This window comes from Terrapene carolina, unplaced genomic scaffold (assembly GCF_002925995.2).
Source record: "Terrapene carolina triunguis isolate 2854851 unplaced genomic scaffold, T_m_triunguis-2.0 Scaffold230, whole genome shotgun sequence".
Taxonomy (NCBI): Eukaryota; Metazoa; Chordata; order Testudines; family Emydidae; genus Terrapene; species Terrapene triunguis.
Window position 1 is genome coordinate 148,272 of NW_020664581.1, and position 14,155 is coordinate 162,426.

General features: G+C 48.7%; 1 protein-coding gene across 2 annotated transcripts in view; it reads left to right on the forward strand.

Moving 5' to 3' along the window:
• Positions 1-12,070, forward strand: part of GOLGB1 (golgin B1) — a 117,374-nt gene extending 105,304 nt beyond the window's left edge. For both annotated transcript variants that reach the window (XM_026656379.1, XM_026656380.1), the window contains exons 18-23: positions 2,084-2,233; positions 4,883-5,041; positions 5,254-5,351; positions 5,960-6,094; positions 7,525-7,630; positions 10,094-12,070. In XM_026656379.1, the coding sequence (XP_026512164.1) occupies positions 2,084-2,233; positions 4,883-5,041; positions 5,254-5,351; positions 5,960-6,094; positions 7,525-7,630; positions 10,094-10,228 (783 nt within the window). In that variant the 3' untranslated portion in view covers positions 10,229-12,070. The remainder of the gene's footprint in view (positions 1-2,083; positions 2,234-4,882; positions 5,042-5,253; positions 5,352-5,959; positions 6,095-7,524; positions 7,631-10,093) is intronic.
• Positions 12,071-14,155: the final 2,085 nt, after the last annotated feature.

The following is a 14,155-nucleotide window of genomic DNA, read 5'->3' on the forward strand; positions in this document are numbered from 1 at the left end:
TGATCTATAGCAGACACCAACTAGTCCCCTATTCAGGATCATTTTTGTATGAGTTATCCAAGACTCAGAAACAGGTAATACAATTTTTGACACAGAGTGCCACTCCCCCACCCCTTTGCTCACTTGATCCTTCCTTTAAATAGGTTAGAAACATTGATTTTAACATTCCAATCATGCAAATCATTCCACCAGGTTTCAGTAATACCAACTAGATTGAATTTATGCTCATAAATGAGTAATTCCATTTCCTCCTTTTTATTACCCAGGCTCCTAGCATTGGTGTATTGTCAATTCAAGAATTTCTTCTCTTCACGTCCTTTGGTTCCTTGATTAATTTTGTTCGCAACATCTCATTTTCATGCTGAGTGCTCATATCGTCCCTGTTTTAACCCTCTCTGTTTGCTGTTAGTTCAACCCTCTCCTGACTATTCTAACCAGCCTGTCCCCAAGGAGATTGATCCCACTTCTGCTGATGTGGAGGCCATTCAAACTATACAGCCTTCTTTCCCTCTAGGGAGCTGACCCCTGCCAACCACAGACAAGGCTTCCTCATGCTAAGGACAAGTGGTATTGAGGTGCCTCGCAGCCCTGGGAAGCATCACAGCCCCACAAGTGGTTCCATGGTTCCCAAACCAAGTATGGATTGTGAGACAGATCCAGTGTGGATCCAGTTTTTAGACAGGAATGTGTGCACCAGACCACAAGGGCACACTTTCCTTTGCCCTCAAGGCCAAGGGGAAAAAGCATAGGTCTGTTCCAGCACCCGAAATCTCTCCTCCTATAATGCGGAGAGAATGCAGACATGAAACTGTCAGAAAGGTATTGCTGTGCTAACATCCCCAGAAACTGTGGTTCTGGTTCCCTCTTACAGGTTCTCAGACACTTGACAGATCATCCCTTAGATCCCTGTTATGGGTTAGGCCCATCAGCACGTCAGTTCCTTACTTGAATCCGGCACTAGACTAATGATGGGTGCTCTAGGTGTACCTTAGATAGATAATTTCTATGACTCTGACTATAGAGAATTCCCTTCAGCACAAGCATGCTGATGTGTTAGAGGTTAGGGACCCTCAGTGTCCCAGCAGCAGCCATATAAAAGGTTCCAGATCCAGAGGCTCTGAGGGTTGTTTGTTACTTATATAATAATCCCAATATCCCTGTGACATGGACTAGTGAGAAATATCCGCATTTAGCAGATGGAGACACTGGGGCAGAAGGTGTGGCTTGACTAAGGCCACAGATGATGTCCATGCCAGACTGGGATGAGAGCTCAGGAATTCCTGATTCATGGGTCCCTGTTCAGTAGCACTGTAAATACTTAGCAATGCCGGTCTCAAGCAACCACTCAAGGTATCAACAACAAAAAACGAAAGAGCTATGTTTGGGGATAGTGCTTTGAGAAGCTCTTTTAGGATAGCAAGCTGCCTAATAAGGATGTTCTCTGCTGCTGATTTCATACTTTAAGCTGAAGTTGAGTATTTAGTGTGGTAGACAAAGCCACTGTCTCAGAGACCTTACAATCTGTAGGCCCAAGTGGGAACAATACAGCTGGCTGGAGTGTACAGTTGCGGAGTTCTTGCATGGATCATGTGAAGGAAAGGGAGGCAGAGTGCCAGTTTCTTCGTTCTCTAAGCTGAAGAGCCATAGGGGCAAGGATGTCTTTGCTGACACTCTTGCACATTCCCATCCATGTACTGGTGCCTTTTGAGCCATTGCTGCTGCAGATCTCTAAGGAGGCTGTTGGGCAAACAGGGAAGGGCAAAAAGAACAGGAGTACTTGTGGCACCTTAGAGACTAACAAATTTATTAGAGCATAAGCTTTCGTGGGCTACAACCCACTTCTTCGGATGCAAGAGTTCCATGTGTAAGCCAACTGAATTTTCACTAATTGTTCTGCTCTTCAGCTGCCCTTTGTGCTGTGGCCATTTACTCTCACCCCTTCGGCATTGGCAAGCAAGGTTCCAGATATAGGCTTATTGGAGGGTTTTGTGACTTGTACACCAGACAGGTGCGTGGTTAAAAAGGGAACGGGATTCAACAAAGATCTCAGCAATAGGTACTTTCATCACTCTTTTCTTGGCAGACTTCTCCAGAGATCCCCAGCTCCAGTGAGACTTTCGGAGGGGACCCGTCCAGCCTAGAAGCCGAGACAGATCACCTCCGGGTCCAACTGGGTGACAGCCTGAAAGAGCTGCACCAAAAGGAGCTGAGAATTCAGCAGTTAAACAGCAAGGTACAGCAAGTCGCCTCTGCCTGCTTATGGAACTTGGGACTGAGGGCAAGGAAGAGAACAGATATCCTATAGGACTTGGAGGAAGGGAGTAGACCTCTGCCTGCTTAAGGGACTTGTGCTGGGAATGTAGACTCCTTGGAGGTCCCTAGGGCTTGTGGCGAACAAACGTCTGTCCCAGAGCCTACAGACCCCCCACCCAGAGAAATAATGAGACTCAGGGTGAATATCAGGAAAAACTGTTGGGCTGCACAACAGCTTCCCTAGAGAAGAACTGGGGGCCCCATCACACCTTGACAGGGCCGTGGGTCCAGCCAGAGAATCATCCCCAAGGGCAGAGCTGGGGGCCCTGTTGCTCCCTGGCACAGGGATGGATCCCAGAGGAAGGGCCAGGGCCCTGTCACTCCCCATTAGGGAGATGGATCCAGTTCATGAACTGTCTTCTGTGGTGGGGAGCTCCAACACTGGGGACACTTTAAACTGGTGAAAATACTAATAATTATAGCTAGGGAACAGTCCTGCACTAGCTTCTGAGAGATTGATTTGGCTCCATCCAGTCCATCTCTTACATCTATTACTTCTTCATTAGTCAGGGCTGTATTAAGGCATAAGTACTATGGGCCTGTGTCTAGGGCCCCAACTCCTGGAGTCATGTGATTACATCAGATTAGGAGTTCTAATTTTTTTTAAAAAGTAAGTTCCTTGCCCTTATGGTTGTGAAGAAAAGTTTGAAAATGTGGCCTGAGTGTAATCAATACACCGACTGTCTGAGTTTGCAGACAGCCTGAGATAATAGCTCCAAAAGAGAGGAACTGTCCCATGCATCTCAATGGAGTGTTAACTCTGACCCATTGCTTTAGAGGCCCAGACCAGGGTTCTATATGGTAGATGGGGAAGAGTATAGCAGACCCAGCCCTCACCCAAGCAGAGAGAGTCTGGCAGCGGGATAGTTATTGAAGGACAGTGGGGATGGGCACTTGCTGCTATTCCTGCCTCACTGGGAGGGAGAAGGGGGCCCTTGCTGCTCCCAGAGGGTGAAGGATCCCAGCTGCCATTCCTGGATGGGAAAAATTTCCTGATGATGCTGCCCCTGAGCTCTCTGGGATCGGATGAGGGCCCTCTGCCACTCCAGGTTGGGTACAGGGCTATATTGTGGGACTGGACCCTGAAGGGCCCTATGTCATGGTGTGCCTAGGACTCCAAATTGCTTTAATTCAGTCCTGATGACAGTCTGTGGCCCTGGCAACAAGCGTCCTTTTCACATTCACATTGTGACACAGTTCCTGCCAACTGGTAAGAAACAGATCCCGGACAGCTTCTCCTCTGCTTGCAGTGCATACGTTTTGGGTCATCTCTCTTTGCGTAAAGAAACAAGCAATGATGTACAAAAGAAAATTATCAAAATTGCAAAGTCAAGCAGTCAAAAGTTAGAAAATGGTAGAATTACGGTGGCCTGTGCATGCTTAATTGTGGTCCCTTGTTCCTGTGCATTTTGGTACAGTCCCCTGTGTTAGTCACTACATAACTTTCAGCTTCTGCAGCAAATTATCCAACAGACAATAGCCTCATTTACTACACAACAATGCCTTATTCGCCATCCACCCTGAGCATTGAATGATCCAGGAATCCTGGACACATTCAAATCTCAGACATACATAAAATTCTCCTCACTGAATTTTTCCAGAAACGTTACTTGGCAAATTCAGTATTAAGCCTAGAGCTGGGCATTTCGTATTCTGCCTACTTAATCCCACCTAAACCCCTCAGCATTCAGTAAGATCTGTGCCAGTGTAGTCCCAATAAAGCAGCAGTCATCGCCATTCTATAAGGGCTAAGCCTGCTCTCTGGGGGGCATCTTTATAAAACAGCCATCCTGATTACGTGAAGTCTAGTTCAGTGAAATAAATTGCATGGCTTTTATCTTGACCGTAGCCCCCTTATCACTTGCCTCATTGCTGAGTTTTTGTTTTTTTAAATATTCGCAGTCCTCTCTCTCTCACCACCCAGTCTGACCCATCCTCTCTCCAGCAGAAAGACCTTCCCCACACCAGTTCCCTTCTGCTGCTGCTCCTTACTCTCAAATGCCTCCTTGAGAGCCAAGAGCAGGGAGGTAGATTATATAAGGAAAACAGGCCATAAATCGGTCAATTTCTATCAATTTAGGTCATTGATCTTTAGTGCCCTCTGCCTGCCTTCTGCAGCGCTACGGGTTGTAAGAAGCGATCTCATTCCCATATAAAGTAATATGGAAGTCACTGAGCCCAAGAAGTTAGCAAGATTCAAAGAGGGATTTGCACATTTATGTTGATAAGAATATCTAACATTATAAGAGTTATTGCTAACATACATTTTAGAAGGGATATTAAGCCTCCTGCTTCAGTGCTAAAGCCAACCTCTAACTATTGAAGATCAGGATGAGACCTAATCTGGGGGCAGATTATTCCTCATCTGCTATTGTGAGGTTCTTGCACCTTCCTCCGAAGCATCAGGTACTGGCCACTATCAGGGATGGATCCTGGACTACGTGAATTTTGGGTCTGATTGAGTCTGGCAATCCCTACCTTCCTAATAAAGCTCTTTTGCTGTGGATGCCAAGGGGAGCAGCGTCTCTCAGAGTTCTGTTTTAGCATCTTTGCTTGGTCTTCTTCCCAGCTCTCTCAGATCTTTGAGGAGAAAAATGCCCTCTCTATCCAGCTGCGGGGCAGCAGCCAGAATCTCCGTGAGAGCCACCAGCACTGCCGTGAGGTCCTGAACCGCTGCACGGCCCTGGAGAGGCAGCTGCAGGAGCTGCAATCCCCAAACAAGGACATGGTAAGGGGCGGAGTAATGGAGGGAAGGTGGTGTATTCCTCTTGACAGCCTAGGCGAATTGAAGGGCGATTCTCACTGCAGACTTTGTTTACTGTGTGACATGGCAGCTGGTCTGGACTCTGATCTGTTTGAGACTTAATCCTGCTCTCCCATTGCTTCACTGATTGCCCTGCCCAGCACTTGATGCATTGCCACACATATACTCTGTTTCAGAGGTCACTCGTGACAGATGCTGCTCCAGGAGCCCCCCAGGAAAAGAACGAACTTCAAAGAGAGTGTTACACTCCAGAACTGCAGGAATTACAGCTGAGGTGAGGACAGAGGGAAGAGTGTAAATCCTAACACAGGACCTTGGCTGATGCCCAGTGGGGCAGGGAAAAGTCTGAGTCCTGCTGTGGCACCCTAGAACCTTCTGGAATCTCTGAAGTGCACTCAGTTGTTGTGACTCACTATTCCTTTAGATGAAACCACAGACACTGACCGCAAAATGTGGCAATTGCTGCTGCCCACTGCGGGTCAGCTTAGCTCCCCATTCACTACACTGGCTCATCAGTAAATACTGAGTTACATTTATGGTCCTGGTCTCAATCTTCAAGGCTCTCAATGAGCTGGACCAGGGCTGCCTCTGGGACTGAGACCTACTATGACAACTGTGCTCCTTGGGAATAATGGAACTACTGGTGGGAGTGGGTGATGGAGCCCTGGGCTATAGAACTCCTTTTCTGCATTGGCCACAAAGCCTTCATGGCTCAGTGCAAGACCCACCTCCTCATCTCAGCATTCCCACAGTAAGTAAATAAAACCCACCTGTTTGTGGCGACAAGGGAGAGAATCTCCATGTACTAGAGCAGTGACTACAATATAAGCAGAGGTCCCCAGAGAGACATTTTGGGCATTTCAGTGTCCTATTTTCTACCAGGTTATCAGAGGCCAAACAGCTGCACAGCAGTACAAAGCAGGACCTGAGGCATTTGGAAGAGCAGCTGCAGGAGGAACGAGATCAGCGTCTTGCTGCAGAGGAGGCTTTCTCAGCAGCACAGGATCACATCAGGAGGTGGAGTGTTTCTAATCAAGCAAGCGGTTACCTTAGTGCATCACCAAGTTTCTAGCTGTCTGTCCATCTCTGCTTTTTATAGAATGTCCATCACTGCAAAATCCGGGCTCCACATTGGAAAGGCTGAAAGTTGGTCATGATTTTTCCTTAAAATCCCAGTTTTAAAGGAAGCCTCCTGGTCATTCCCAGTCACCTCTGAGCAAAGAATCCCTGTCTGAAATCTAGGACAGTTCTTCCACTTGTGGGTAGGGAATCTCCATTAGTCTGCCCTGGCCACCAGAGCTTATCTGTATTATGGCAGTGCCCAGATTCCCCGCTCAGGATCAGGCCCATTGTGCTGGGTGCTTCACAGACACTCCGCCAGACATGGCTTCTGCCCCAATGAGCTCTCAAGTTAATTTGAAATAAGACTCAAACAATGGGGAGTTGGAGTAGGGCTGGAACTAAGGTCATGCCCTTACACAGGGAGCTGATAAGTAATTTGGATTCCCAGGGGGTACCAAATTTTTACAAATGAGTTCTCCTCAAGTGATGCCATAATCATGCCTTCACTGACTGACCGATTCCTTGTAGGCATCATGGCCTATTGTTTGTGGTTTCCTATTATCTCATTGTGTCTCCAGAGCACTGGTCAGGGCATTGAAACCTATTAATCATAGAATACTAGACGGGACCTCAGTGGGTCATCTAGTCCAGGCCCCTGCACTCAAGGCAGGACTAAGTATTCTCTAGATCGTCCCTGACCGGTGTTTGTCTAACCTGCTTTTAAAAATCTCCTATGACAGAGATTTCATAACTTCTCTAGGCAATTTATTCCAGTGCTTAACCACCCTGACTGAAAGTTTTTCCTAATGTCCAACCTAAACCTCCCTTGCTGTAATTTAAACCCATTGCTTCATGTCCTGTCCTCAGAGATTAAGGAGAACAATTTTTCTCCCTCCTCCTTGTAACAACCTTTTATGTACTTGAAAACTGTTATCATGTCCCCTCTGTCTTCTCTTCTCCAGACTAAACAAATGCAGTTTTTTCAATCTTTCCTCATAGGTCGTGTTTTCTAGATCTTTAATAATTTTTGTCATATAGCCCTTAAACACCAGTCTCTTGAACCACACCCAGAAGTGACTAGGAAGCCAGTGCATGAGCTGGAGTAATGCACTGTTTATGGCTAGCACTGCCCAGCAGGCCAGCAGCCATGTTCTGCACTGGTTCTGGCTTCTAGGTGACCCATGTGAGCAGCTTGCTGCATTGTGTGTTCTAGCAATTAATGAAGTGCATCCGAAGAAGTAAGGTTTTTACCCACAAAAGCTTATGCCCAAATAAATCTTAGTCTTTAAGGTGCCACCAGACTCCTTGTTGTTTTTGTAGATACAGACTAACATGGCTACCCCCTGATACTTAGCAATTAATGAGTGTTTCTCTCTCTTCTTCAGGTTGGAGTCAAGTGAATGGGCATCTGCTCTGGGTTCCAGCATTGATGTGTCTCCATCCCATGAACACTCCTTGCTGATTGACCCCATGGACAGTTCCTTTGGCAAGGTAAGAATACTACTGCAGTGGCTGGGTCCAGGGAGCTAGCTTCATAATGTAGGACATGTGAACAATTGCTGCTGCAGAGGAATGTGGCCAGAACATGGGGAACGGAACCATGTTGATTCTCAGCACTGGATATAGTTCATAGCCTCTAGAACCTACCACTCCAGCTGCATGGCTCAAGATGTCTCCACACCCTGCATCATTCAGGATTTGCAGCTACACATATGGCTCTTGCAACTGTGACCTTGGGAACTGGTTGGGCTCCTGGAGGCCAAGGCTGCATCAGGGGCTTCTCCCACCTTTCAGGACCCTGTAATATTTGCCCAAAGTTCTAAATAGAATAAAGCAGCAGCTGATTGTGCAGAGAGGGCTTATGGACTCAGTAAAATGTGCCTCAGTAAAATGGTCCCTAGTCTCACGTACAAAGTGCAATAGTTAGACTCCTCCCCGTCACCCACCAAAGGGTGTGCCTTACTCTGTGCCAAGAAGGTCAAAAATCTCGGAGTATCAGAGTCAAGGGTCACTCAGTGAGAATGACCCGGTGGTTCAGCGTGAGCAAACGCAATGTCATAGAATCGTAGGACTGGAAGTGACCTTGAGAGGTCATCTAGTCCAGTCCCCTGCACTCCTGGCAGGACTAAGTTCTATATGTTGCCTGATCATGGCTGCAGTGGTAGCAGCACGTTGCCAGAAATCATATGGGCCTTAGGGCTGGTCTACACTTACCGGGTAGTTCGACGGCTGGCAATCGAAGTTCCGGGTTCGATTTATCGCGTCTGGTCTGGACGCGATAAATCGAACCAGGAAGTGCTCGCCGTCGACTGCGGTACTCCAGCTCAACGAGAGGAGTACCGCGGAGTCGACGGGGAGCCTGCCTGCCGCGTGTGGACCGCGTCTGAACCGCGGTAAGTTCGAAGTAAGGTATGTCGAATTCAGCTACGTTATTCACGTAGCTGAATTTGCGTACCTTACTTCGACTTGGGGGGTAAGTGTAGACCAAGCCTTATACACTGAACCACACTCAGAAGTGGCTAGGAAGCCAGTTCGTGAGCTGGAGTAATGCACTGCTTATGGCTAGCACCACCCAGCGGCCAACAGCTATGTTCTGCACTGGCTTCTAGTTGACCCATGTGAGCAGTTTCCTGCAGTGTGTGTTCTAGAGATCACTAAAACAGGTCACCGGGGCTTGCACCCGAGATGGTCCCAGTCACCCTGCTGAGCATGTAGGGCCACAATGCCATACAAGAACACAAAAGCATCCCCAAATGGAAATCTCTAGAGACCATCCTGCTATTTTACCAGTCCCCTGTCTTCTCTGGATGGAGTCTCAGCTAGCTCATTCCCATCCAAGCCACCTGTATTTGCTTCCCAGTGTCTGGCTAAGATGCCACTGGAGAAGCAGAGCTGTATGCCAGCTGCATGTTGAGTGCTGGCCTTGCAGAAGCCCAAGCTGTCTCAATATGTGTTGAATCCCCATTGAGAGAGTTCTTGGACAGAGGAGCCCAGTGGTTCCCTCTGGAGAATCCAGGAGGAAAGGTCCCACTGGAGCAACTGCAGCCCAGCCAGAGTCGGCAGCTGAGTCATCAGAGCTGCTGGCAGTGCTGTGGTGACTGGATGCTGCCTTGTGCTCATGGCTGGGAGAGTATCAGCTAGACTCTATCCCAGGGTGGCCAACCTGAGCCTGAGAAGGAGCCAGAATTTACCAATGTACATTGCCAAAGAGCCACAGTAATACATCAGCAGCCACGCCAGCACCTCCTGCCTGCCAGCAGCCCTGCCGAGTAGCACCTCCCTCTCCCTCCCCGTGCTCCCTGCCCGCTGCGATCAGCTGTTTCGCAGTGTACAGGAGGCTCTGGGATGGAGGGGGGAGGAGCAAGGGTGCACCAGGCTCAGGGGAGGGGGCAGGAAGGGGTGGGGGCCTTGGGGTAAGGGGTGGAGTGGGGGCAGGGCCTGGGGTTGAGCAGTGGAAAGTTGGCACCTGTAGCTCCAGCCCCAGAGTCAGCGCCTATGCAAGGAGCCGCATATTAACTTCTGAAGAGCCGCATGCGGCTCCGGAGCCACAGGTTGGCCACCCCTGCCTATTCCATGCTGATTCTCAAGCCTTGCCAATGTGAATCAGGGAACCCGAGGTGCCCAGTGAGGCCAATGCTGTAAGAGCACTGATGACTGAGTGCCAATGCTCATAACAACCCATTCAGCAGAAGCTGGCATCCTGCCCTCCAGCTATGGATGGGTTAATGATCTTAAGCCAGTTCCCTACTGCCTGGCCAAAGGGGTAGGATGGGGTTCCCAGCACCTCAAGTCTTCAGCAGTGCTATCATCATCATTTATTATCATCTCTTGATGCTATTGATCAAGATATATCCGTGATATATGTTGACTTCAGCAAAGCTTTTGATACGGTGCAGGTGACTGGGCTCAGCACTTACTGGCACTAACTGGTTTCTCCTTTACTCTTCCCCTCAGACTCGGAGCAACTCTGGTTTGTGGCGGCAGCTGCGCGCTCTCTTCTGTTCCCGGACCCGCCTACCACTGCTGGTGACTGTGTATTTGTTCATGCTTCACATCCTACTCTTCCTGTGCTTTACAGGCCACCTGTGAGCAGGGCCAACAGTCTCTCCCTGAGCATCAGATCTTTACCCCATTCCTGCGCCAGACAGGTTTTTGGGCCAGCTGTCACCAGTGCCCCGCACCAGCTGCCCACTCACCTAGCTAGCTCTGGGGGGCAACTGAGCCCATCAGTCTCCAGTGCTCGCCCCTGAGCTGCTTGCTCTGGCCCAACTGGGTGGCTCCTGCGGCTGAAGGTCGGGGTCTGTCTGTTTCCAGAAGACAACCCTTCACACACACCCCCACGAAATATTACCCAGTCATCTTTTCTGAGTCAGGCTCCTCAGGCTGGGAATGAGTGAAGGCAGTGATGTAATCTGCAGCTTCCACCTGCAGAGGGCTCCACTCCAGCTGTTAATCATCTGTGATGGAGGTTGCAGAGAAAATGCTGTCATGTGGCTGCAGCTCCCCAGTGCCTTCAGCAGGTTAGCTGGCACCATTGCATCTCGTCATCCTTACACTCAAGTCGGTGTCAATGGCTGTACCAGCCTAGAAAGGGGCATTGGCCACTTGCCCCTCATTAGTCCACATGTCACTGGCTTTGCAGGAGGTGGCTCACCCTACCCATCTCCAGTGTTCCTTCCCTTTCACAGATAGCCCCATCATATTGCAGAGATTGCACCAGTCCATGAGCAAGGGAAGGAAGCACCCTTATCCCCCAGCTCTTAAACCCGCCCACTTGGGCCCTTCTAGTGATGATTAAAAACAAGAAAGGGAAGTTGTGGAGTTTTTACGGGATACTACGTAAAACCAATCAGGGTCTGTTTTATAACTTTTTCAATGGGGCTAATTTTTGGGTTTCAGCTCAGTAGAGTTCCCTGCAGGAGAAGGGCAGTCACTGCAGCGTGCAGACATGCTGAACCTTCCATCTAAGGGCTTTTGTAAGTATTTGCTGCTATGCCCCTGCAGGAGAAGGGCAGTAATTTAATTATTGAAAGGGAATAGGGGACTTGACCTTTTATCTCTAATTTAATCATTGCACTAATTATAAAGCTTGTGCAGCTCTTGCTGAGGACAGGAGGGGAGAAGAGATGCCCTGCTCCTGCACCCTGTTTCCTTTTCAAAAGACTAAACCTGGACAGTTTGTGCTACAGGGTATAGCTCCAAGGGGTCTGAGCTCTCCATGGACTACAAGAACCCCACAGACAAACCCCTCGCTGTTGGGAGGGGAAGATTCCTAAGGCCTCTGCCCCCACCCCCACTTCATGAGACTTCTTTCTGGAGAAGCCTGTGACTGGTGTTGCTGGGGTGGCTGCATGTACCCTATGGCATACACTCTAAGTGCAGTTGGACCGGTTCCCATTTATTGTGTAGATGGCAGAGTTCAGAGCTCTCTACAGAGCCCTGAACATGCTCCATACAGATAATGAGATACTAATGTACCTGGAGATGAGGATTCTGAACACAGCGATGACTGCTCCAGTTGAGAAAGGAGGGTGGAACCCATCAGATAAGCCCTCACTTAGTGCTGCAGTCTACTTTGTAAGGTGTGCCTCTCCCTTCCTGGTTTTAGAATGCCCTCCCTACCCCCACTCATAGTTTAATGGAGGAAAGTTAATTCTCCTGGCGCTGTTCTTAGTCCAGGTCTCCAGGGCCGCTGAACTGAGCCTGTGAAGAGACAAGGACTGGTTCCTTTGCTGTCCCTAAAGCAACTGGGCCTCTGGCTAGGTCCAGAACACTGAAGCCATATACCTGTGCTCCCCCATGAGTATTTATAGAGAGCGTGCCCTGCAGGATTCCCCCTTGATTCTATGAAATCCAGTGACTGAACCTCTCACCTATAGCTTCCTGGGGCACATGCTCCTGTGTACAATAAAGATTATTTTTCAGAGTGAAGCCGAGAGGTGTTTTGGTGTGAGTGTCGCTATAGGAACTGACCTCTGAGGTTCCAGAGCTGCAGGCCATGAGCATGACCTACTGTGGGAGCAACACAAGACAGTGGCAGCTCTCATTATGCTTTATCCCTGGTGCAATGGGAATTCCCTCTCTGTTTCCTCATATTGATGAGTGTCCCATGGAGATTGCACTAGCCTCCTCCTCACCTCCCTCAGATGCACAGATCCTACAGTGGACTGGCTGTGGGGGACAGGAGTTATAATTTTGAGAACAGTTCTGTCTGCTGCCTTTACTGTTTCTTGCTATCTGAGTTTAGGCAGAATTATGCAGCCCCATGGGCATATGTAGTTTCAAGACCTGGTGGATTACATGGTAGCCACCTTGACTCTCCTGATGGTACCAGCGGAAGAGACTTCCCACCCAGTATTTGACATAATCGGTGCCACTGCCAAGAGTAAAATATCACTTCCTGTCCTGGATGGGTTGTTGCAACTGGCCAAATCTTTGTGGTCCAATGCCACTTGTGAACCCATCTCCAAGAAGGCTTACGTGCTCTACCAGCTACCCTCTCATACTTTCATGCCCACTCTGTGCCCAACTCTCTGGTAGTGGCTGCTGCCAGCAACAGAGCAAGGTCACGCCAATTACACTCCATGCTAAGTGAGGCTAGGTCTACATGGGGGGGGGGGGGTTGACCTAAGATATGCAACTTCAACTACACAAATAGTGTAGCTGAAGGCGGCGTATCTTAGGTCGATTTACCTGGCCGTGAGGACGGCGGCAAGTCGACCACTGCCACTCCCCCATCAACTCCGCTTCCGCCTCTCGCCGCGGTGGCGTTCCGGAGTCGACGGCAGAGCGATCGGGGATCGATTTTATCGCGTCTACACTAGAATCTAATTTTATTACGTCTACACTAGACGCGATAAATCGATCCCCGATAGATCGATCAGTACCTGCCAATCCGGCGGGTAGTGTAGACGTACCCTGATAAAGAGGGTGTGACCTGCAATTAGGGTGACCTGCAAAGAATGGGGCAGGCAATCCCCATAAAGCCAGTGGATATTCCAATATTTAGATTCACCAAGCCAGCATAAAATAGCTTCTTTATTACCTTACTGGATCCTCAGAAGTCCAAACAACACAGTTCCCTTAAAGTGATCCAGCCTCAGGCCTCCATCCAGGTACCTAAGTCAAATATGATGTTTTCTGAAAATTTTATTTCATCATATAAAAGAAAAGGTTCTACCAATCCCAAAGGATTGGACACATTACCTCCCAGCAGCAGAGGGTCCTGTGGTACCTTTAAGACTAACAGAAGCGTAAGCTTTCGTGGGTGAATGCCCACTTCATCAGACGCAAGACCTCCCAGGTTATTGAATATTCCAGATTTTGCCCAAATACATGCTACGGCCAATTCTTATTAACTAAACTAAAATTTATTAAAAAATGAGAGAGAGAGAGAGAATGGTTAAAAGATCAATATACATACAGACATGAGTTCAATTTTTAAGGTTCAGATTCATAGCAGAGCATCTTCGCAAGCAGGCTGGCTAACCTAGTGAGTAGGGCTTTAAACTAGGTTCACTGGGAAGGAGACCAAAGCCCTGAGGTAAGTGGGGAAATGGGATACCGGGAGGAAGCACGAGCAGGAGAGCGCAAGAGGGGAGGACTCCTTGTCTCATACTGAGAAAACGGGACAATCGTTGAGATCGATACATTAAGCAGGGCCGGCTCTAGGTTTTTTGCTGTCCCAAGCAAAAAAATTTTTGGCTGCCCCCCACCCCAGCCCTGGGATCTCTCCCTCCCTCCCCCACAACTGCACCCTCCTGCTGCCCCAGCCCTGGGTCACTGGTAACTCGCTCCCAGGGCAGGTCATTCAGCAGGAATTTTGGATGTGCACAGAACACAGACAGGATTGGTTCCCATATGGTTACAGAACTGCAGTAAAGTGAAACAATTTTCAGCTTGTGTGACTGGAGGATATCTGGAAGCATATTATAAGACTGTCCTACATAAATGAAGAAAAGTTGAGGTTCCTTTATTATTCTTTTGTTCCATTCTTTGTTTCTATGGGGAATGCAC